The sequence below is a fragment of the Macaca fascicularis genome, chromosome X, assembly GCF_037993035.2.
Source record: "Macaca fascicularis isolate 582-1 chromosome X, T2T-MFA8v1.1".
NCBI lineage: Eukaryota > Metazoa > Chordata > Mammalia > Primates > Cercopithecidae > Macaca > Macaca fascicularis.
The window spans coordinates 158,027,993-158,051,442 of NC_088395.1; the positions used below are offsets into that span (position 1 = coordinate 158,027,993).

General features: G+C 46.7%; 1 protein-coding gene across 23 annotated transcripts; it reads right to left on the reverse strand.

Moving 5' to 3' along the window:
- Positions 1-620: 620 nt before the first annotated feature.
- Positions 621-22,387, reverse strand: GABRE (gamma-aminobutyric acid type A receptor subunit epsilon). Of its 23 annotated transcripts, none has more exons than XR_012429850.1 (10): positions 22,277-22,387; positions 17,931-18,148; positions 17,415-17,482; positions 9,897-10,117; positions 8,756-8,838; positions 7,318-7,455; positions 4,778-4,821; positions 3,206-3,358; positions 3,018-3,062; positions 621-2,579 (listed from the first exon to the last, which is right to left on the reverse strand). XR_012429850.1 is itself a non-coding variant. In XM_074029156.1 (10 exons), the coding sequence occupies exons 4-10, from the start codon at positions 17,415-17,417 to the stop codon at positions 2,196-2,198; spliced, it is 1,182 nt and encodes a 393-aa protein (XP_073885257.1). In that variant the 5' UTR covers positions 17,418-17,482; positions 17,931-18,148; positions 18,887-18,996; positions 22,277-22,387; the 3' UTR covers positions 621-2,195. The 23 variants fall into 23 exon arrangements, 14 of the variants coding, with proteins under 14 accessions (XP_073885257.1, XP_073885256.1, XP_073885255.1 ...); XR_012429848.1 differs by having other exon boundaries at positions 2,863-3,062; XR_012429849.1 differs by having other exon boundaries at positions 2,852-3,062.
- Between the last annotated feature and the right edge of the window lie 1,063 nt (positions 22,388-23,450).

The window sequence follows — 23,450 nt, forward strand, 5'->3', positions numbered from 1 at the left end:
AAAAATGGCTGTTCAGATATAGCCTTTTTGTCTCCTTTTTGGTTCTCATTACTGTTTCTGAGTTCCTTTAGAGATGGAAGTATCACAGGATGCCAGGGCCACACTTCCCAACATACCTTTAGAGTCTCTTATTTTGAAAGGTGAATCACCCAAGGTGTCCAGGCTTGCTCCAAGCCAAGCCAAGGTATTAGCATTTCTAAGGTCCAGTCCCACTCTACTGTTAAGTCCTTGCCTGACAGGAGACAAATCTCTCCTGTTTTCTGTGCCTCAGAATCCTCATCTTTACATGGTAGAGGAGGGGAATTGTTTGAGTCTGGTGGTCCCTATGAACCGTCTAGTTCTGATAAGGGGGGCTAGAGTGATAGGCAAGGCAAAAGGGACACGGAGCCTGCAGGGGCATAGGAGCAATTAAAGGAATCTGAAAAGGGTGCCACATACCCAGGCACACTTCTCCCTTCATTCCCGTTCCTTACTAATGAGAGAAGGGTACATGGTCCATGCCTGGCAGGTCTGGAAATTATGGATGGGAGAGGGGAGCAAAGATTTGGGTCATGGATTTCAGGTTTAAAACATGGGCTGAGAACAAACTTGAATGCCAGAGAAACCAGCCACACCTTGAATGCTTTGCTGATATATTTATTTACAGATTTCCCCATTTCAGATGATGGTGATAAAAAGTAGATGGAGACCCCACCCTATCCACCCCCTAATAAATTACAGACACAGATTTTCCTTAGCATATAGAAGCATTGGGGCATATCCAGATTCATTCCACTGGGTTACTAGAGCCAGGAGAGATTTGATCCTGGGGGCAGTCTGAGTACCTCAGGCCCAGAGATTGAGCTAAAGAGAGGTCACCATTCTGGGCCCTGCCACCGGTGTGCCAGCAGAGGTGACAGAATAGAACCATGGTGAACTGAGTTGCTTAGCCCTGTCATGTGGTCTAGTAGGCAACAGTGGGCTCTTGGATAGCTTCCAGTGAGATCCACAGTCTCATAGAAATCTGTGCCTCAGGGTTTCCATCTGCACAATGGGGATAAGAATCCTGCCCTAAAGATGTCACAGGGCTATCATGAAGCTCCAAATAGACACAATTTGTCAAAGGTGCTTTGCCAAAGTTCCAGTGCCATACAAATTTAAGGGAATTCGATTGATTGATTGTGATCGTTAGAGTGCCTCAGGTATAACAGTGGACTGGTTTATGGGTCCAGGGGTCAAGCAAGTGATAGAACTCCTATGGTGTGCCCTAGGTGGGCACCAATCAATGCCGAGTAATGCCTGCTGCAAAGCCAAGTTTCCTTAGTTTCTTGGCCCCAGGAAGTCACCAAGGCCTAGTGTCTGGGTCAGGGCTAGGCAAAGTCACTGGGGAAGTTACAGAAAAAGTCACAGGGGTGAAAGAGAAGGAAGAAGGTGGCATATAAAGCAGGGAGTAGTTAGTATCATCACACACAAAAATAGGTACCCATTGGATGAAGGGCATTGAATTGGTAGTGTAGATGAAAGATGGAGCCAGAGAGGAGAGGGAGATGTCACAACAGCAGAGAGAGAAGAATGCTGTCCCAAATAGGCTCTCTTGCTGCCCCTACTCCTCCTAAAGGGATAATGCCAGTGTCTATCTATCTGCAGAGAAAGGGGTAGCAGGGAGAGAGAACTGAGAACATAATAATCTGACCAAAGGGGAGGGATCCCTTCCTCCTGTTATACTGCTGCCTAGCATCTTAATGAGGTGTCAGGTATAGGCAAGCAACTAGTCGGTGCACTTTGAGACTGAGGCCAGGACTGGGCCAAAAGCACTACAAAGGCAATAGTGGGCTTCTGGAAAAATGCAGTAATTGTCTGGTTGTCAGCATTGTTGGAAGATAGCTGATCTGCCTGTACTTAGGCATGGTTTTAGGGAGCTGATCACTAGATGGCTACTATTTTTAGCAATGAGCATCACGGATGCTCCTTGAAGAAGTGGAAGGTGGCCCATTTTTAATAATTTGAAATGGGCTGCTAATAAGACTCAGTGAATGGGCCAGGTCAGGGAGAGGGGCAGCAAAGACAAATCCTCTGCAGGCTTTTATTTGGAGAATGGGGCAGGAAAAACTCTAGTTGCTCCTGCTGCTGCTGCTGCTTTCCCCCAACTCCCTCGGCAAGGAGCTTGGACCTCCTGGGGAACTGGGTAGGTTGCCCCACAGGGTACCAGCTGGTACCTACAAGTTAAGGCAAACAAGCCAGTAGAGCACATTGAAGAAGAAGAAGGTCACTGGGAAAACAACTCGTGAGTAGTTATCCAGGCGGTAGACATGGATGCAGAGGCGGCCCTGCTGCCAGGTACTGCCCTCACAATCGGGGACCATGCAGAAGTACTTCTTAAAACCCTTGCACCACTCACAGCAGGCCAGCTTGGAGCAGAGACTGTGGGGACCCTCAGGGCTACCTGGGCTAGGGGGCTGCTGGGCTGAGCAAGACGGGCGATCCTCTCCATCACTTCCCTCGGTGGTGACAATCTGGCACACAAAAGCTTCCTGATGTTGGCGGGCACAGGCTCGGGAACGTGCACGGGTACGGGCATGGGCACGGCTATCGATACGAGGCTAAAATGGACAAGGAAAGAAGTGGCGAAAAGTCAAGGGAAGAGAACCCAAGTATAAGTGCTGCCTCCGGATTTTCTGGAAACTGTCTTTGGCACACCATATCTTGGCTTTTCTCCTCCAACTTCTCACCATTACATTAGGAAGTTGATTCAACTCCCCCACCACCCTGGGTAACATTCCATCACTCAGCAAGCTGACCACCCATGTGCCATAACCCCAGTACCCCTGCTAGCATGTCTCCACACTCCAAAGCCTTGCCACCACTCCCATACCCAGCTCATACATGGCGGAGTTTCGGAGAAGCATGGGCTTTTGTCTGGTTGTATATCAGGAAGTTGAGCACAGCAAACTCCAACAGAGCACAGAAGCAGAAGACGAAGCAGATGGCAATATAGAAATCCAAGGCTGTGATATAGGAGACACGTGGGAAATTCTTACGAGAAAAGGTGCCCAACGTGGTCATGGTCAGAACAGAGGTGATCCCTGCAAGAGCACAAGAGTGGAGGTGGGCTCAGTTCCTGACCTATATACGACATAGGTTGAAGGACTCCATGACAAGGCAACTCTGCCCTGGCCCAGCCAATTCCCAGCTATGTGCCTATGCGTATACCTCTTTCTCCTCTTACCTAGAGAGGTCCGGGCTGGAGCAGACTCTGTCTTGATCCAAAAGGAAACCCAGGAGAGCATCGTGGTCACGGAAGAAGGGACATAGTTTTGAAAGGCAACGTAGCCAAACCGCCTGCTCACATTGAAGAAAATCGTCATGACCATGAAGTCACCTGAAAGACACAAAAAACATCACTGCATTACAGTGCTGACATGAGGGTCCCCCTTAACAGGACATGCACAGTAAGGGTCTCACTGTCCTGCTCATAGTATTCCCTAGGATAGAGGCATGATGTTACAATGCAATACATACAAATAGGATCAGAAGAAGCCCAGAAAAAAGACTTACTGCAAGACCAATGACCAGTTGAGAGCTAAGCCAAGGCCAGAATTTAATAGCTTCTTTCTCAGTTCACTGTCCCACACCCAATGTCTGTCTCTGTAGGTTGGCAAGAGAGTCAGGTGAAAGCAAAAAATCAGTTAGCCTTCTAGATATCATGCCCACGCAGCTGATATCCAGATGGCTGACTGAGGGCTTCATATCCACTGAGGCACATCACACCTGAACTGCTGGCCCTCAGAATGTCCACTCTCAGCAAATGAGACTAGGGAAGTCTGTGCTGTGGTGGAGAAGCACAGAATGCTTTCGGCCTCCTTTCTACACATTCATATGATGGCAAAATGCCTTAGTGAGTGAGCACTGCTCCACAGATGGTCAAAACCAGTACTAGCCTGCTCCCCAAGCTTTTGATGGCTCCCTGTTCCACATGAGCTATATAGACTCAATCCCCACTCTGGAATCTGATGCTAAAGGCCCACCATGACCCGGCTCCAACTGACATTTTACACACACACCTTACCCAAAGCCAATCTCATCTGCTCACAGATTTCCTGAGATAGCCTGCAATTTTACACCAATATTCTATCCCTGGACTCTCTTGTCTTAGTCTATGACCCCTAACCCAAATTGAGTGTTTCAGGAAAAGAGAAGAATAAGCTTAAAATGAACATTTCAGTCAGCCCTCCAGAAATCCATTCTGTGGCGTACATATCCACAGGGCAGACTGAGGTCCTCATAGTCACTTGGACATTGTGTCCTTGGTCATGGCTCTCAGACGGTCATGGTTCCTCCAGGACCTGATGACAACCTATATCTCTAGTTGGCATCTTCTTTTGTACCATTCATGCTGCTTTATGCTCTGACACACCCTCCCCAAGCACTCTGCATGCTATCATGACTCCTGGGCTTGTGTGGGCTTTTCTCGGAGCCCAGGACATCATTTTCCACTTTCAGCATCACATTGGAGTTGCAATACTATAGAATTCCTAGGCCTATAATTAGGTGGGCTTTTAAGTCCCTTCAAGGCAGGGCTCATGCAGGCCCTGTGGCTTAGCCCCTGCCCATCCAAGGTCAGAACAGCCTGGAACCCAGCAGATACTCAGTAACTCTTGCTCCTGTCAGGCAACAGCTTTGTGAAGCAGACCAGAACACTAACCTGTCCGTGTGTCCTCCTATTTTGGAAAGTGGATCAACTGCCCAGCAGGTTTGGGTGGGCTGGAGCTGAATGAGAAGAGTAGCCTTTCCTACTCACCTTGGCAGCACTGAAACTCAAGGAGCAAGGCTTCTCAGATTCTTCTGGAAAAAGGCAAGGGAGCAACCTGTTGTCAGTGGGAAACCTGTGTGTTGAGTATACCTTTGGGATAGAACTCCTCCAGGGCTGCTGCACGGACCACCCTTGCACTTGCCTACTGGCCAGAACGTATTTATCAAAAGTCCTCTTGCCGTGGGATCTTGACTGCAATTTAAGACACTTCTAATTAGTTATACCCAAGCCCTGCAATATTGCTGGGTTTATATAATATATTCTTGTTGCAAGAGGATTTATTATTCTGTTGGATGATTCTATTTTAATTTTATTTATTCTGGCCAAAAAAGAACCTTTGCGGCTCGTCAAGAGATGCCAATTTGTCTTGAAGGACAAGAGAAAGATGCTAACACACATTTTCTACTTCTTCAGGAGTGAGAGAAGCACGGGTAGGGAAAACAATATACCTGGGGCTGAGGAACCAAAGCAAAAAAATATATGCTAAAGATGGTTTTCTGCTCGAACTCTTATCCTCTGATCAGATAATGGTTGGTTACTGCAGTGTCAGAGGGACACAATTAGAAAGACCATGTCCAGAGGACTGGGACTAGAAGAATGAATGGACCCAAAGCTTTGAAGAATAAGGGAAGAAAAATAAACTAGGGCTATGTAGACTACAACAGACTATGATCCATGCCAGGAATGATAATGCTGATCCTTTAATCTCGGCCCTGTGAAACAGTGGCTGAACTAATGTAAGCTGGATAGTTCCAAGGAAAAAGAACTAAGCCTAATATGTGGAACTTCCAGAGACTCAAATTTCAGATGAACAGGGAGAGTTTTCTAATGAACAGAACTGTCTAGAGAAGAAGGAAACCTCCTTGTAAGACAGTGGATTCCTGACCAGCAATAATATTCCATCAGAGGCTCCACAGCCATCAGTGAAGGACAAGCCACTCCCTGGAGGCAGGGCTGGACTCTCTTAGAACCTCCTGAAGCAGAGATTCTCTGGATCAAGGTCCAAGATGGCCAGAGTAGCAGGCTACCATTGCATTCTGAACCCTTAGGAGCTGAGCATATAAGTATGCTCCAGATAGAGAGACCTGCCCCAGGGTCCAACTGGAAGAGTTTGAGACCAGTCCCAAAGATAACTCTGACATTGAAGGAACCATGTCTCAAGATCAACTAGTCTCCAAGCAGAGGAGAAAGAAGACTTATTTTCTCCTCAAGAATCCTCCTCACTCCCAAGGAGGTCTGGTGCTTACCTACTGTCATCGCTTTGGTGATGATGCTGCCTCTGGGGCTTTGTAGTCACTAGGGCACCATTTTGAAACAATGCACAATCATCTACTAAACGGAACCACTAGTGACTTGAAAGCCCCTGGGCCTTATCTTCTCTGTCACTTTTGATGATGGGTACCCACCAATCTGGGAAAAACTGAGGTGCAGAAAGCCAAGAGGTGGGCCCATGGTTAGCTGGCAGAAGAGCAAGGTAGTAAAACTGCTTCCCCAGAGTCCCCAAGAAAAAAGGCAAGTATTTGTAAGGTAGCCCAGAGCTTTGCCCCTGCCTAATACTGTGCAAGCAAAGCTCTAGTCACATGAGCATGAGCTTTCCCTCAACCAGAGACTGACTCAACAAATGAAACAAAAGCAGATTTTCTGCCTAGTCACATGGTAGCAGAACAAGATGCTGCTCATGACAAATGGCTGGTTGGGTGACTGGCTCCATCCACATTCTGGAAACGATGAGGGCAGTGCCTTCACTGCCCTGAACTTGGTCAGGATGTGTGAAGACTGTTTTCAGGGCTGCTCTGGGAGCTACCCTGGGGAGGTCCCTTGGCTCCTCATTCAGATCACCTAGGAACATAAGTGAAGATGCTCACATCTAATTGGGAACTGAAGTATAAGATACCCAGGACCTTCCCCTTTAGTCTTTGTTAGAGAAAAGGTCAGAAAACCAGTGGTCACTATGTCTATGTTGAATCCACCATGAAGCCTTTGACAAGAATCTGTGCTTTTTAGACTTGTTCCTTTAAGATAAATGTCAATGCAGCAGCCACTGTAGCTGCTGTAAATTCCTCTAGACTTTCCCAGCCTTAAACTAGCTGACATTAGAACTCTAGCCTCCACCTCCCACTACAATGGACTTTGCTTCCCATTCAACCAGATTGGATTGGTTCTGGGTGTGGAGAACTTATAGGAGCTCCATTCCCCAAAGTCATCCAAGAAGGTCAGTGTTGTAACCTTGAAACTGAAGGGTCTGCATGAAAAAGCCAGCTGCACATTCCGACAGCAGCAGAACTTTATCTACTTACCTAACCTCTCAAGGAGCTTGGCAAAGCACTTACTTCTTTGCAGATGAGACTGAGACATAGTTACAAAGTCTCAGTTTCCTCTGCAAACAGTTGTAAGTGCTTAGCAATTATAAGGCAGGAGCCATATCTTATAATATTTCCATGGGATGACTGCAAAGCATTCGTATGGATGGCCATCTCCAGTCATCCCTACCACCTTCCTGGACTTCCACCAAGCCCTGGCACACTTACCAACTGGGGTTGTGATTATTTCAGTTTTGTTGCTCACTCCTGTAAAATCAAATTGGAAGAGCTTCCAGGAATTCTTCTCATTGATTTCAAGCTTGAAATTTTCCCACTTGTAGATCATCTCATTCTCAGGATAGGAAACTGGAAAGCAATGTGAGAAAGAGGGTCATATGAGACTCAGAAGCCCACCTGAGGTCTCCAATAGCATGGAGTCAGCCTGCACAATGCCTCGGAGTCCTGTTTCTGGCCTTGCCAGCTGTGGGACCTTGCCTCTCCTACCTCATTGTTGAAGTCCATTCAATGAATGTGTTTACTGAGCATTCCTCAGTATCAGGCCCTGGGCTGGAAATACAGAGATGAGCAAGGCATGAACCCTACCCTCAAGCAATCACATTTAATTTTATAAGACACTGAGTATACTACTGTGATTTTTGGAGGAGCTCTGAAAAACCTATGTCCACGGAACAGTGGGGAAACAAAGTAGATAAAGATCACTTGGGGACATACGCAGAAAAGACTTCACAAGGCAGGTGATACTCCCATTAAATCTTGAAACTCAAGTAAATATTCTCAATAAGAATGAGTTTGAAGGTGTTAAGGGGCAGCATAGAAAGGTGAACCACCTGGTGTATTGTGGAAAGGCCAAAAGTTCAGGATGGCCAGCTCACAGAGGATGAGGTGCACAGGATTGGGCGGCAGGGTCCAGTCCATGAATGGCCTTGAGGTTCATTCTAAGGAATTTCAAATTGATCCATGAGAGTTAACAGCAGATTTGAGACTAAGAAGTGACTCGATTTAGGTGACCCTTCAGCTAGGTCACTCTGATCCTTCTGTGAGGACAGCATGTTGGCAAGGAGGTTGGTGTAGCAATCCAGACAGAATTAAATTAATGCAGGTGAAGCTGTGACAGGGTGCAGAGAAACAGACGGGCATCGACAGAGACTGGGAGGAAACACCAACAGGATGTGCTGATTGATTAGATGCAGGAGGTGAGGGACAGGGAACATCAAAGTTCTTGATTTGGACAACTGGGCGAGTGATGGTCCTCTTCAATGAGACAGATGGGAACCCAGAAGCAACACACTTGTTTTGGTGGTAGAGGTCTGGAGAAGACAATGAATTTCGTTTTGGACATGTGCAGTTTCAAAGTGAAGATGTGGCAAAAGTTCAAGTGGAAGATAACAAAGGCCTAAACCAAGGTAGTGCCAGTGGAGATGGAGAGGAGCAGCCATACTTGAGATACACTTCAGAGGCACGTGGAAGGGATGAGCAACACAGTATTGTTGGCAGGAAAGGAAATGAGGGTGGACGATGGAAGCCCTGCACAACTTGGCAGCATTTTAGGAGAAAAGCAGAGGCAGAAAAATGTAAATGGCAAGGATGAGAAAAAGAAGGAGCCCAGCATGTTTCTGGGGCCCCAGAAACCTAAGAAGGTACTCACAGCTAGAGAAAGATAGAGGGCAAGAGTGAGAATCCATTGGAAATCTGAGCATGTGGAGTGAGCATCCAGCATCAATGGTCATCCTGGAAGGGAGAAAGGAGCCTCATTAGGCTGGCCCTAAGCACTTCCGTATCCACCCAAGTAGTCTAAGGACTACCACCAATGAATGGCCGGAGTCAATTTTTTTGTTTGTTTGTTTGAGACAGAGTTTCACTCTGTCACCCAGGCTAGAGTGCAGTGGCATGATCTCAGCTCACTGCAGCCTCTTGCCTACCAGTCTTAAGCGATTCTCATGCCCTAGCCTCCTGAGTAGCTGGAATTAGCACCAGCACACCCCGCTAATTTTTGCATTTTTAGTAGAGACAGGGTTTTCCCATGATTGCCAGGCTGGTCTCGAACTCCTGACCTCAAGTGATCTGCCCGCCTCAGCCTCACGAAGTGCTGGGATCACAGGTGTGAGCCACCATGCCTGGCCCTCAGTAGAATTTAAGACAAAAAGCTCAAAGGAGAGATAACAAGAGAGAAAAAACAAAACAAAACAAAACAAACAAGCAAACAAACAGCTTAGAACTATCTGGCTACTCTGGGCTCCATCATTAGAGAAACGTATGGACCAACTTCGATCGGCTTTTGTTTTCTCGCCCAGCCTAGTTTCCAAGACCTGCCAACATCCTCCCTACTCTCCCCTACCTTCCTGCCCCCACATGCAATCTTCCCCTGCTGGGCATTCAAGTATCCAACCTGGTCTTAGGTACCTTTGCTACTACCGTGCTGCTGCTCTGCCTGAACAATTTCACCACTATGGACGTATCTTTATATCCAGTACCCACTTAGGATGGAATTGTCTAGGTAATGCAGTCATACTGGCACATCCTAGTTGGGGGAGCTCTGGACTCGGAGCCAAGTAACTGGGTATCAATTCCAGCTCTGCCACAAACTTGGTGTGTGATTTTAGCAATATCTTTCTATTTTGAGGCCTCTATATCTGTTACATAAGGGGGCTGGGCTCATGGTCTAGGAAAGCTGGACAGGCCCTTAGAGGTATCATTCAGGATGAGATCTCTGCCCATAGATCTTTAGCTAAAATTATCAGAAGGGGAGAGGGAATTCCAGGAGGTGAAACTCCAGAGGCTTCACATACCTAATTGTGTACAACACCTTGCCATCCTTGTAGATGCGGACCATCTGGTTGGGCATGGTGATCTCATGCTCGTGGGTCCTCTTAGAATTCCTAAAAAAGGTGTCCGGGATCCACAGCTGGCTCACCACATTGCCGTTCAAAACAAGAGACTCAAAGGTGTCGTTGTAACAGAGGCGTTCGTCATACCAGGTCTGGGAGAAGATGATGTCAATGGTGTATTCCTGGTGGGAAGGACAGAAAAGCACATACTTGGGGATGAACAGAAAAAGGACATTCACATGCAAACATATTGTTTGCCAGTCCCTAACCTAGAATCCTAAAGGCGATGTGGTGAAATGTATTGAGCACTAGACCAGGAAGCAGGAGTGGGATGAGGTCCCTTTTCCCTGCTCAAAGGCTCTTCCAATGTCAGAACTAGAAGGGAATTCAGAGGTTACCAAGCCTAATGATCCCAAATGAGAAGTCAGTCATACCCTGCTTGATTACTGTGAGCAAGGGGAACTAGGTCCTCACATCATGCAGCAGTTAACACAATACTCACACAACTCAGGACAATAGAAAAGTTTGCCCTAAACAAAGCTTCCTACTACTTTCTCTTACAATCCCCATTCTGTTCTCAGGTAACACATAGAGCAGGTCTAGTTTCAATTCCAGAGGAGAGATCTCCAGAAATGGTATGTCATTGAATCTGTCTTTTTTCCACATTTCTGAAGTCACGGTGCATCTTACAATTAACACATATCTTTAATGGAGCATTTCTTATTTTTTCTTGATAGTGGCTTAAATTGGTTATGATCTTAAATCAGAGCCAACATTGAATCAAGGAAAGGCACCTGAAGGTTGCAATCTTGCCCTCCTGAGTCTTTTCTCTGGGGTAGACATTCATGACTAAAAGTTTTCGGCTTCAACAACCCAACCACTGGTTTTACCAATAGATCTGCAAGGATTGCACAGTCAACTGACAGTCTACTCATAGGCAACCCTTTTCACCAAAGTGTGGTAGTACTTGTTAGTACTTGGTCCATAGCACTACTACTCACTTTGTGCTGTGTTTATCCTACAAGGTCAACCACACATTTTAAAATGATTCCACACTTTGGGAAAGTGTTGCCCAACAGAATGGCAAGTGTGACTATGGTCCATGCAAATCTTACTGACATGGAGCAAATTGAAAGACACTACTGGATAAAACTGAAATCTAGAGCACCTTGCTGGTCATACCATAGTCAAGACTACTGGATTAATGCAGTTGAATTAAGGAAGCCTATGGTCACTAGGTATACATGATCAACGTGAACATAACAATGGGATAGGTGAGATTTGGTAATCTTTAAAGGTACTGTTAGCTCTGATGTTATAGATTCTGAGGATTTTCATTAGCACATGTTTAAGGTTTGTGTGTCACCACAACTATCCAGTTGTTTTTATGTTTCCTTATAAGTGAGAGTAAGAGAACATTTCACTTAGGTAAGCAATAAGACAACATAGGACTGGATCACTAAAAATGACATGTCTGTACACTATGCCCACATTTGGAAATATAAACATGGAATTATGTCAAAATAAAAAAGATTAGAAAATACCCAGAAGACACTGACTGACACCACAGAAAACTGAATGTGCCCTACAAATAAATGATTTCAAGGTAATGTGGAGGCAAGGAGAACTGTTAGACTCTAGTGACAATTAGTGTCACTTTTTTTTCTGTAGAATTGTTTCCATTTATAATCAAAGTCTTAAATAAATGTTCTTGTGACCTTGGCTAAAACTTGCATCTTTCCCTGTTATCCTCTTTGTTAAATGGGAGACTATAAATAATTTGTAAATGCCCCCCACCTCAAAAAAACTGCCCTGTTTCCAGAGCTTACATTGAGACTGTCCCTTTACCAGTGAGCAAAGGCTCCATGCCATTCTGTGATGGGCTTATCAAGTAGATGGACTCTTTGGAATTCACTTAGGTTTGTACAGAGGAAGGCGGCATGAGTTTGGCTGTAGGAGTTTTCTATTTCCAGGTGTTCCAAAATAAAATATAATTCCCAACTAGGTCACAGTCTCAGAGGATAGATTTCATCTAGAAACAGACAGGCAATGGTGGCTTAATTCCATGGACTGGGCTCTTCATCTTATTGCTCCTGTGTAGGCTGTGATGCTACTCCAGCCAGGTCAACACCCTCTCAGTCCCCACATTTCCACAGTAAGTCAAACATCCCAGCTCAAAATTGTTTTAAAAATTTACAAGCACACACACCGTTGATTGCATACAGTGAAGTTTCCCCTTTCAGATTTTATCTGGGGAGCACAAATGTTAATTAACCCCAATCCTTCATTCTCCAGAATTACAATAAAAATGAAGTGTTTTGCAGGCCAGGCGCCATGGCTCAAGCCTGTAATCCCAGCACTTTGGAAGGCCACTTCTGGGAGGGCAGATCACGAGGTCAGGAGTTCAAGACCAGCCTGGCCAACATGGTGAAACCCCGTCTCTACTAAAAATACAAAAATTAGCTGGGCGTGGTGGCGGGCACCTGTAGTCGCAGCTACTTGGGAGGCTGAGGCAGGAGAATTGCTCGAACCTGGGAGGCGGAGGTTGACGTGAGCGGAGATCACGCCACTCTACTCCAGCCTGGGTGATGGAGTGAGACTCCATCTCGGGTGGAAAAAAAAGAAGAAAGAAGTGCTTTGAGTCACAAGAGAAACGTCTATTTAGTCTCATGTTCTTTAAACAAAGAGAATCTTTTTTTTCTTTCACTTATTTTTTTTTTTTTTACTTTCAAATAAGTGCTGTAAACTCTGAATGTGTGGTGTGTACGTGTGCATAGATATATCCATGATTTTTCGGTCTCCAGATATTGTCTGTCCCATAAAATGTTTGTTAAACATCAACAATGATATTTAATAGGAAGAAGCTAGAAATTTGCACCACTGGTGTTGAAGGGAGGAAAAAACCCTACTACAATAGAACTCCAAGTAGCTCGAACAGCAAGTACCACAAGTAGGCCAAGGCAGAACTCTGAGTTATTTTAGAGATAAGGAAACTAAGGCTCTATAAGAAAGGGGGCTATCCAAAGTCACACAAATAGTCAATGGCAGCCTGGCCCTCGGATGGCTTTCACTTGCACCAATAATCTCTTTAGGTACCAAGGTCCAATTTTCTCTGCAGAATCCCTAGGTCTTTCCGCTGAGTTCTTCTGCATCAAACAATGCATACCCACAACCATGGAGGCAGGCACGGCCCTCAGGGAAGAAATCAAGAAAATCCCTGATTGCCTTTGCTGCCCAGGACAAAAGACTGTAAAAGCAGCCACCAAACTGCTGGGAGCCAACCATGGAAGGGAAGACTGAGAATGTTCCCTGGAGTAGGCCAGATAAGCAGACAGAAAAGAGCTGGTAGAACCTGGCTCCCATTTGTATGAGAGCCTCTGACCCCACCCTGCCCCACCTGCCTCCACAAATAGCCTTCCAAGTGTCTCTACAGTCCCAAGTGGCTGGCAGTTTAAACTTGGCCAGCAGAGCCTCCTTCATTCCCAGGCCTTGCGAACTGCTTGGTAGCCAGTGGGAAGCCTTTCCCTCTGCACTCACACTGTGCTTATGCTCTATGTTATGAAGTGTTCAAATGAGCATTTATTTCTATTTGACAATTGTAAGTTCATTACATATCAATTGATAACTAACACTTCACGTTTTCCCCAGTTTGACAAACGAGCTTGCCATGTACATCTCTTTTAGCTCAGCCGAAACTCTAGAAATTCAGTGTTTTGGAACTAGAATCAACTGCGATAATTACCACAGCAAGAAAAAGCGTTACTAACTATTGATGCTACAATGCGCAGTGATTCCCAGATTGTTCATTGCCTTTTAATCTCAGACTGGGTGTTACAAAACCGTGCACTCAGGTTTTCTTCCTGGAGGACAAGGCCTGCTTTCTACACAACATCTGACTGAAAGGTGTTGAAACTCCCCTCAAGCAGTTACACCAGCCATGTACCCAATGCTGGGACTCACATTTCTGAGAAGGCTCAGTTTCCTCAAATGTAAAACAGGGATCCATGTCCTAATGGCAGTTTTGGCTTCCATGCAGGTTGTCATGAGGATCCAAGGAGACAAGAATGTACTGGGTACTGGCCTGTTCTGTGACTGTGTGGCAGAGACATGCGTCCCCTCATTACCAAGTACACCACAGAACAGGGACCTCCCACAGCTTTAAAGAACTATTTGGAACCATGTAGAATGCAAGACATTTCAGGACAATTTAACACCACATGTGAGGGTTTAGAATTTTTAAGACACTTGGCTCAGGCTAAAGTGCCACCTTACTGGCTAACGAAAATAAAGTTGTTGGCTCTTTTCTGAACGAGTCCTGTGTTCCATGCTAGGTTTGGTGACTGCTGGGTTATTAGACTATATCCTTCAAACATTGTCAGGTGAGGCCACTGCTGGCAGCATGAATAGCCATGGAGCAAGGAGAGACAGGGCATTCAGCTACTGTGAGTGGGGCTACTGCTCTGCTACAAGGGCTCTTGTAGATAGAAATTGATTTCCCAAACAGCAAGGAGATTTGAGTCACAAATTCTCCACTACTCTTCAACTTTACAGGATGCTCTATCTTACTCAGAAAGCAAACCAAGGCAACTTAGCGCCCTTTTCTCCATTTGTCAATGTGTGTGTTCTCTCCATTCTACCTAAGGAAATTTAGCCACCACCAATTGGGTGGAGATTGACATGTTAGAGAAGAAGGAGCAAACCAGCTTGTTGGAAATTAGACTGATTACTTCCAAATAAGGTTGGCAGTGCCTTAAAGTCAAGCCAAAGGAGCAGAGAACTAGAAGAAAGGAACAAATAAACAGCTATGCAAATTTCTGGGAGCCATGAGGTTACTGTGGACTGAGCACTACATTTGGCTTTTGGCATGCTAAAGAGGAGAGGCAGAGACTGCTGCAGGAGGCTCTCTGCCCAGCTAGAATAGCATCCTGAGCCACTTTCCCCACTCCTACACCAATGACCTGAAAGGGTCAACAATGACAACAATGGTGGGACCACAAGCCCTCAACCTCTGGTTCTTGCACAGAACTTAGTGTTTCTTAATTTATAAACAATACTAGCAAAACTAATTGCTAAATTCATACCCATTTTTAAAAAGGTAAACTGCAACACAAAAAGGAGACTACAATTCTCATAGTGGTAAACACGCTGGTAGCAGCAAAAAGTAAATCTGATTATCAAGGAAAGAGTCAAAAAAAAAAAGAAAACCCCACCAATTTTAAAATGTAAACAGAAACTCAAAAACATCTATCTGTTCTTATGCTTCTGTTCTTCCTTGTTAGTTCTCAGCAACTCAATTCTAGGAGTTGCTCAAAAGAAGAACATCATGATCATGTGTAGCAGGCAGACTCTTAGATGTCCTCCAATGTTCTTCACTTCCTGGTGTTTGTGCCCTTCTGTAATCCCCTCCACTTGACTCTGGGATGGACCTCATGATTTGTGTCTGATAAGAATACCACAGAAGCAACGGGATGTCACTTCTAAATTTAGATTATAAAAAGTCTGTGATTTCAATCTTGAGCACCTTCTCTCATACTCTTCCTCACTCTGAAGGAAGCCAGCTACCATATTGTGAGCTACCCTGTGGATAGGTGCCCATGGCAAGGATAGAGGGAGACCTCCAGACCACAGCCAGAGAGGAACAGAATCCTGCCAATCCTGTGAGTGGTCTTGGAAATGGATCCTCCCTCAGTTGAGCCTTCAGATGAGACTCCAGCCCTAGCTGACACCTTGATTACAGGTTTGTTAGAGACCCTGAAACAGAGAACCCAGCTAAGCCATGCCTGGATTCCTGACCCACACAGACTGTGAGATAATGATTGTTTTTTTTTTTTTTTTTTCTTTTCTTTCTTTTTTTTTTTTTTTTTTTTTTTTGAGACGGAGTCTCGCTCTGCCGCCCAGGCTGGAGTGCAGCGGCCGGATCTCAGCTCACTGCAAGCTCCGTCTCCCGGGTTTACGCCATTCTCGTGCCTCAGCCTCCCAAGTAGCTGGGACTACAGGCGTCCGCCACCTCTCCCGGCTAGTGTTTTGTATTTTTTTAGTAGAGACGGGGTTTCACTGTGTTAGCCAGGATGGTCTCGATCTCCTGACCTCGTGATCCGCCCATCTCGGCCTCCCAAAGTGCTGGGATTACAGGCTTGAGCCACCGCGCCCAGCCATGATTGTTGTTTTAAGACACTATGTTTTGGGGATAATTTGTTACATAGTAAGGCATAAGTAGTGTGCCTGAAGAATCAGGCAGCCAAAGTCTCATGGTTGGGGGTTGGGGAACCTTGCTCTTCCACTTAGCCTATGTAAACACCTTGATTTTCCATGAAGGTTAACTTAGCTTTGAGGGTCTATTTGCAAGGCCCGTCTCAGAGCCAAGGCTCTAAGCTCACCCAGTCACATGGCACTTTTTGGGTACCTGTGAGTATGCTAAAATTTTGTTTGCCTTGGGCCAAGAGATCTGTGGCTGTGATGGAGTTGCTTACCACAGCCTTCCTCAGTGTCAGGCTCTGCAGATGCAAGTGATTCTTGCAGAGCATCTTTCATCACTCATTTGCTTAGGTAACATATACTGAGCCCTTGACATCAAGGAGCTCATGGAGGAGACAGCAAGGCCAACATACCACAGATAATTACAATGAAATGATGTAGGGAAGATCAGGTAAACAACTGTGATAGAAGCTAGAAAGATGTAACTGCCAAAGACAGGAATGTGGTGTGAGAAAGAAAGGAGCAATTAATAAGTGTGGAGGTCAGGGGAGATGCCGTGAATGAGATGCGGTCTGAGTTAGATACTGAAAAAGAAGGCAGCTGACAAGTAAGAAAGTGGAACAATGGCATACCAAATAGAAAATCACTTGAATGAAAGCTCAGAGGTACAAGGTGGTCTGGGAATGCCAATATTCTAGTGTGACCAAAGCACATGGTCTCTAAAAGGGTGAAGAGGAATACAACCATGGAGGGCCTTGAACTGCATGTAATAAGCAGTGCTGGGACTGCAGGAGGAGCATCACTTGGGAGGCCAACTTAGTAGGTGGAGTAGGTGTTTTCTAGGTGGGAGATGATGAAAGCTAAATGGGGGCAGTGCTGACACTATGATTATATGAGTGGAAAAGGAAAGAAGGAAGTAGAACAAAAATATAGAAACAGTCTTAGAGCAAGAGCTAGTAACTTTAGACTTATGTCCATACAAATAATTATCAGAAGAAAAGAGGCATTCCATTGTGGTATTTAAAATTGCTTTATTATTTTTATTTTGAATGAAAAAACTGGAAGATATGGTCATGATTCTGAAGATCCTCTTCAAGTAGCAAGGGACTTACCTTTTCCAGTCTCATTCTCAAGCCAGTGGTTAAAAAAATCCCTTCCTCCCTCCAGAAATAAATTATTGGAGTTGTTACAGAAATACAGAGCAGAAAGCAGAAGTCTGTGGAAGGCCCTATAGGTCAGCCCCTGGGCTTCTAGGAAATACTGTAAGAAAAGCTTAGTACTCACCATGTCCAGGATAGAGAGAGGACCAAGGCTGTTGACGGAGATCTCAACAGTGACCACAGTGGGCTTCTCTGTAAGATAAGCAGAAGCGGCAAAGGGTAAGTGTCAAACAGGGGCATGGGACAGGGGAGGAAGTAGTCAGAGGGGATGAAAGGGGAGTCAAGTAAGTGTTGGACCACACAGTTTCAGCATCTAATCCTATTTCTTTATTTGTTCTTTCATGGCAAAACCAAGCTCACGGACTGTTAAGAATTGGACATACATCTTGAAGATCAAAAATCTAGTTTAGTCCTCTCATTTTACCATTGGAAAAACTGAGGGCAAGAGAGGGAAAAGTCTTGATCAAGGTCAATGACACTGCTGAGAATAGAGTTAATATCTCTTACCTGACAGGTCAACAGCAGATATTCCTGTCCATGTGCATGGCACCTTCTGTTACTGCTCAGGTCCATTCTCCCTGCCTATACCCTCAACCCCTGGACCCTCTAAGGAGGGGAAGAACTTTGTTCTGCCACTCACCTCCAATGCCAGGGCGCAGTTTGTGGTCATAATTACTCAGGATAGTGTTCAGGATGCGAGAGGCTTCTGGCAGTTTGCCAGCTCTGCGCCCAGTCTCGGTCTTAGTTGACTTTGTTTCCTCAGAGAACAGCTTATTTTCCAGAGGCTGGGGCGGGGGTCCATAGACGACATCATGGGCAGAGGCTTCATTCTTTGATTCAGTCTGAGGTCCCTCGACCCTAGAACATTCAAACGAAAAATGAAGCTCTGCCCTGCAGTCTTTAGGGGCCCCAGCTAGTGCTTCTTGGGACAGAAGCAAACCGAAACAAGTTTTCAACACAGAACTTAGTTAAATCGTGACTGGTAACAGCAAATTATAAGACAGTGACAGATTAGGCTTGTGAATTTCTTTTAAATCTTGCTGCTCTTTGGGGACTTTCTATGCTGTCCTTCTTTTATGATAACTCTTTTATTAAAAAAAAAAATAAACAAAAGCAAGACCTAGATTTTAAAAGAATGTTCCACGTGAAATGAAGAGGGCATTTATGTCTGAGCGCTGGCCCACTGTGACTAGCCTTGGCCTCTAGTCGGCCTGACCAGCACCAACTGGGAGTGAGGAGCAGGCTGAGGGCCAAGGCTGAGAGGAATTCTTGCGAAAGCCAGAGTGGCCTCTTCCAGAGAGGACCAGAAAATTGTGGGAATATTTTGCAGTTTTGTTGGTTGTGTAATACTCGTTGCACTGGGGGCAGGGGAAGGAGATGAAGAGAAGGAGGCTAAAGAGCAGCCTTTGTGGGTGTCTAAACAGGAAAGGCAGGAGTCCTCCACCCACAGACAGCCATCCAGGAACTGACTGCCCAACAGGAGTCCACCCTGAGCTCCACAGCCATGCACCACAGCCAAGTAAAAGAAGAAGATTAGTAAGAATAATTGAATTAAACAAAAATGTTAAAGGCTATCTGCCAAAGTATGAAACTCACCGATGGTGTTAGAAGTCCGGATAGTGCTGCCTTTGCTGGGAGGCAGTGACAAAGGGGGCTTCTGAGGTCCTGCTCATGTTTGGGTTCTTGATTTGGCTTTCTTTACACCGCTGTGGTCATATTCTGACAACTCATCAACTGTACACTTATGATTTGAGCACTTTTCTGTATACATGTTCTAATTCCATAAAAACGTGTTGTAAAAAATCAAAATGCCCCACCTGCTAATATCTGGATCTCATTTTATTTAAAAGCAAACTCTTAAAAAACAAACAGAAATCATTTATGACATAATAGGAGAGATTTGAACACTGAGTGGATAGTTGAGGCATGAATAAATTATTCTTAAATTTTTGGTGTAATTATGGTATTTTCTTATGCTTGTGAAATCTTTAATGACTAGAAATACATACTAAAACAATTACATATAAAATGATATGATGTCTGAGATATGCTTCAAGACAATCTAAGTCGGAATTGGAGAGTGGGTGGGGTAAAAGAAAATAAGAGTGGCCATGAATTCACAAACAATGGGGGTGGGGATGGCTACATGGAGATTCCGTGTACTGTTCCCTCTGCCTTTATATGTCTTTAAAAAATATATAATTAAAAGTCTTTTAAAAAGCCATCATCCCATATTAATCTGTGATATTGGAAGGCAGGAGAGTGGTTTCCTTTGGGGAGGAAAGTGTACAGGGACAAGCATTTTGGAGATGCGTGTGTGTGTGTGTGTGTGTGTGTGTGTGTGGTAAGGGGATTGCAATGCTGTATTTCCTGATCTAGGTGTTGGTTACATGGGCCTGTTTACTTTGTGAAAATCCACTGAGCTGTTCACTCATGATGTCTATGCTTTTATACTGGCATGTCACACTTCCAAAATGATTTTTTTTAAGCCATAAGGCAATTTGTTTCCTAAAATAAGGGGTAAACAGGGCAAGAGACATTGGCATGATCCCTGTATTGCAGACCAAGGGACTGCCAACTTGGGCAGCAAAATGCATTTTTCTGCAGTATTTCAAGCTGTTAGAATTGCTTAAGTGGCATACAGATGTGCCAAATCCACACCATTTCTCATGTCTGAAGTGGCTACTTCCCATTGTGGGCTGGGGAAGAACTGGACTTCGAAAATACAGTTTCTATTTTCAAATGCCATATTTAGAAGATGTCTTCTTTTCCTGAGGCCAAATTCCCAGCCATCTCAAAAGATAAGGGCCAGTGACTATGGGAAGTGAGGAGGGAAAATGGAGACCTGAGACCCTGCAAAATAAGTGATGTGGCTGGAAACATGGCACAATCAGAACCGGCAGCAGTGGTAGACTGAGCACTGCCAGACAGGACCACCTAAAAGCCTGAAGCAGCCCCTCCCAGATGTCTGAAATCCATGGACAAGATCCTCCCAGCTGCCCCATGTTTAAAAGTGCAGAGGCAAACAGATAAACCCGAAAGCACCGAGACCACCAAAGCCCTCCTGCCCCTAGACTAGGTCTGCAATGGAAATGATAGCAGAGGGTCATAAGGTGGCTTTAATCCTAAAATTGGCTTTTGCCAGTTAAAAACAAACAAACAAACAAAATAAAACCTCATCCTCAGGTCTTTGGGGTTAAAGAGCTGCTGACAATGCATACCTTTCCCCAGTCAGCCATTAAGCTCACTTTCGGGGCTAGAAAGAATAAAAACTTGAAAAACACTCATACATTGGAATAGTGGGATTTTCCAGGGGAGTTTTTCAGGCATTCACATGTCTCCAGACACAATGGTCCAGCATGAAGTTGAATCTCTGCACTACCCCCTCCCAAACAGTCGACTGCTGGTGGTGTGAGAAGTGGGGTGGGGGTGGGGGGCATAAGAAAAGATGTTGGATTTTTATCTAAATCAGATCTCTTTTTCATTATACAGATGGACCAACTGAGGCCCAGAGAGAGGAAGGACTGTGCCCCAAGTCACACAAATAATTTGAGGCTAAGCCTGGACCAGAGAGAGGTCTTGTGGTTCACTGTGGCCCAGTACACCCCATTGTCACCTCCCCAGCTCTTTCCTAGCACCACAGGTTGCTATGCTTGAAGAGTAGTTTCCATTTCCCCAGCCCCCTTTCCCTGCTGTTTTCCTCTCTGACCCCCCCACTTCTTATTTCCCCCATCCCAGAGCCATCTTTTGCCCTAGCCAGTCACCATGTCAGCTTTCTCAACTAGTCCAAATTCCATTTGGAGGGATGTGGATGACTGGAAATTGCTAGCACGCATAGAAAAACATTTACCAAGCCCTTGCTGAGGCTAGCCCCACTCCAGGGCATCAGTGAGCCAGCAGGGAGCCACACATCCCCTTCTCTGAAGAGCTAACGCAATCTCGGGTAGGGAAAGAAGTCACCCCCGCTCCCCACAACAGATAAACAAGACACAAGCCCAGTGCCATGGAAACTTCAAGAAAGCTCCACAGATCAGGAAGCTCGCAAACTTGTGACACTTCACACCCAGCAGGAACCATCTCAAAAACAACAACAACAACAACAACAACAAAACGAAGCAGTCATCTTCCACCCCAAAAAGCGAGAAATCTAGGGGACAACCTTCCTAGCCAAGTCTCAGGGCGAGGAGAAGGTGTGAGGGAAGATGGTTGTTCAAGGGAAACCTGAAAAGGGAGAAGGGGATTGAAATCTAGGACCCAAACCACAGACTTCAGAGGAGAATAATATTCCTGGCCTCTGGCTCCAGTCTACCCAAGGCCCAGCAGGGTGTCTAGGGATGAGTTAAGGAAGGGGGAGGCCGTCAGCAGTGGGGAGGGGTATAGCTGGTGCGGGAGCCCTTAGACTAAACCAAAGCTCCTGCCTGAGACTGGCACCAACAGGAGCAGCGACATGGGAAGCAAGGAAAGTCAGAGTTGCCTGGCGCAGTGCCTGGAACTCAGTAGGCACTCTTAAAAAAATGTGAGCAGCAGAGAACAGACGAGGCAACACTTACACATTTTTGGCGCAGTTAAGCTCCCTCAGCCCGCGCACCGCCTTCTCGAAATGCACCCCCGACCCCCCAGTAGCTGAAGCCTGCCCTGGCCGGTCCCCCCCGGGGCTGCTCCCCTGTTCCTGCGCAAGACTCCTAGAAGGAGTGCTTGTCACCAGGCCATCGCAGTGCTTCTGAGAGCGGGAATCCGAGAACGGGGGTCCCGTCTTCCTTTTGGAGATCCCCTTCAAGGACCCCGGGAATCCATCCTACAGTGAACCGGGCGGAGGCTGGCGCGCATCGAGGGCACGCAGTACTCAGCCAGCCCGCGCTAGGGCCGGGGCAAGGCGGGCGCGGGGCTCGAGGAACGCGGGGCCGCAGGGATCCCGGGAGCCGTCCCTGCTCCCAGGGAGAGGGGGCTGGGCGCGAAGGGCTCCCGGGTCCCGGGATGGAGACTCACCTCGACTGAAGGATCAATAAGATGCCTAGGAGGACTGGAAGAACTTTGGACAACATTTCCGCGGAGACCGGAGCGACCACCTGTGCGGAGGTCGCGGTTCACGGTCTGTACGCACTGAGCGCTGTGCGGAGGGTTTTGCTGGGCTCCAACTTTCACTCCTCCCACTCGCCCCGCCCCGTCCCGCGCTCCCCGCCCCGCGCTCCCCGCCCCAGGCCCGCCCCCAGCCCCGATGGAAATCTCCGACGACGTGACGGCTGCTGCCGTGGGGAGCGGGGGAGGCTCGCGCGGGCGCTGGTAGGAGGCGGGAGCCCTGTTGCTGCGGCCCCCAGTCCCCCCGCCGCCACTGCAGCACTGCCAGACAGCCAGGGGCGGGGGAGGGGGAGGGAGGAGGCGGCGAGCCAGCGGCGCACGGCCTGGGCGGAGGAAACTCGCGGCCCCACGCTGTGGCCGGCAGGGAGCTGCTTCAGGGACAAGATGCGGGGCTGGATGTGCTTACGCCCCAGAGGCGACCCCCTCCTGCCCGTTGGCGCGCCGCGGGGTCAAACTGTGCTCTCCAGCCATGGCTTCCTCCCCGCCACCTGTTGCACCCCATTGCTTCCCCAAGTCTCCTGGCTTCAACCTAGCTGCCTCTCTGGTTTTCCCAGCTCTCAGCCCACAATCTTCAGTCTTTCGAAATACAAGTCTTGTCGTATAAAGGAAGCCGGGTAACTCAGCACCTTCCTTGGCATACGGAAGAAGAGAGACAGGGGTCTCCCCAGCAAGCTCTGATGTGAGGTACTCCACAGGGCAAATTCCCAGGTATTTGGGGGCAGGGAGGACCCGCCAACAGAGGACCCGGCAGAGACATTCACTGGAGAATTTTCTCTGAACCCCAAGAGGACACTGCCACAATGTGGCTCCCGCCTTGGCCCCAGACGCTGAGTGTGAGAGGGACCACTTGGAATAGAGGAGGCTTTGGAAACCTCCTTAAGACTGGATGGCCGAATCTTTCTGGAGACTTGGCACCAGGTGATAGCAGAAGACATGAGAAGGCACAGAGAGGGAAGGGGCAGTGCCCCTCTTCAGGGGAGACATGTCAAGAGTCTCAAGCATACTTGGACTTCATCTTCTTTACCTAGATCCTTCTGATTTGCTTCAGAAAGAGAAGGAATGACAAAGATTTGTGTACCAAGCT

What these genes read in the sequence shown, in the direction of transcription:
- GABRE (XM_005594849.4), bottom strand. Translation starts at nt 22,332, where the DNA reads ATGTTGTCCAAAGTTCTTCCAGTCCTCCTAGGCATCTTATTGATCCTT. An exon ending in CTCTCTCTATCCTGGACATG is followed by an intron (nt 10,118 to 17,414) that starts GTGAGTACTAAG and finishes CCTTCCCACCAG; the next exon opens with GAATACACCATTGACATCAT. An exon ending in CCCTCTATCTTTCTCTAGCT is followed by an intron (nt 7,456 to 8,755) that starts GTGAGTACCTTC and finishes ATTGCTTTCCAG; the next exon opens with TTTCCTATCCTGAGAATGAG.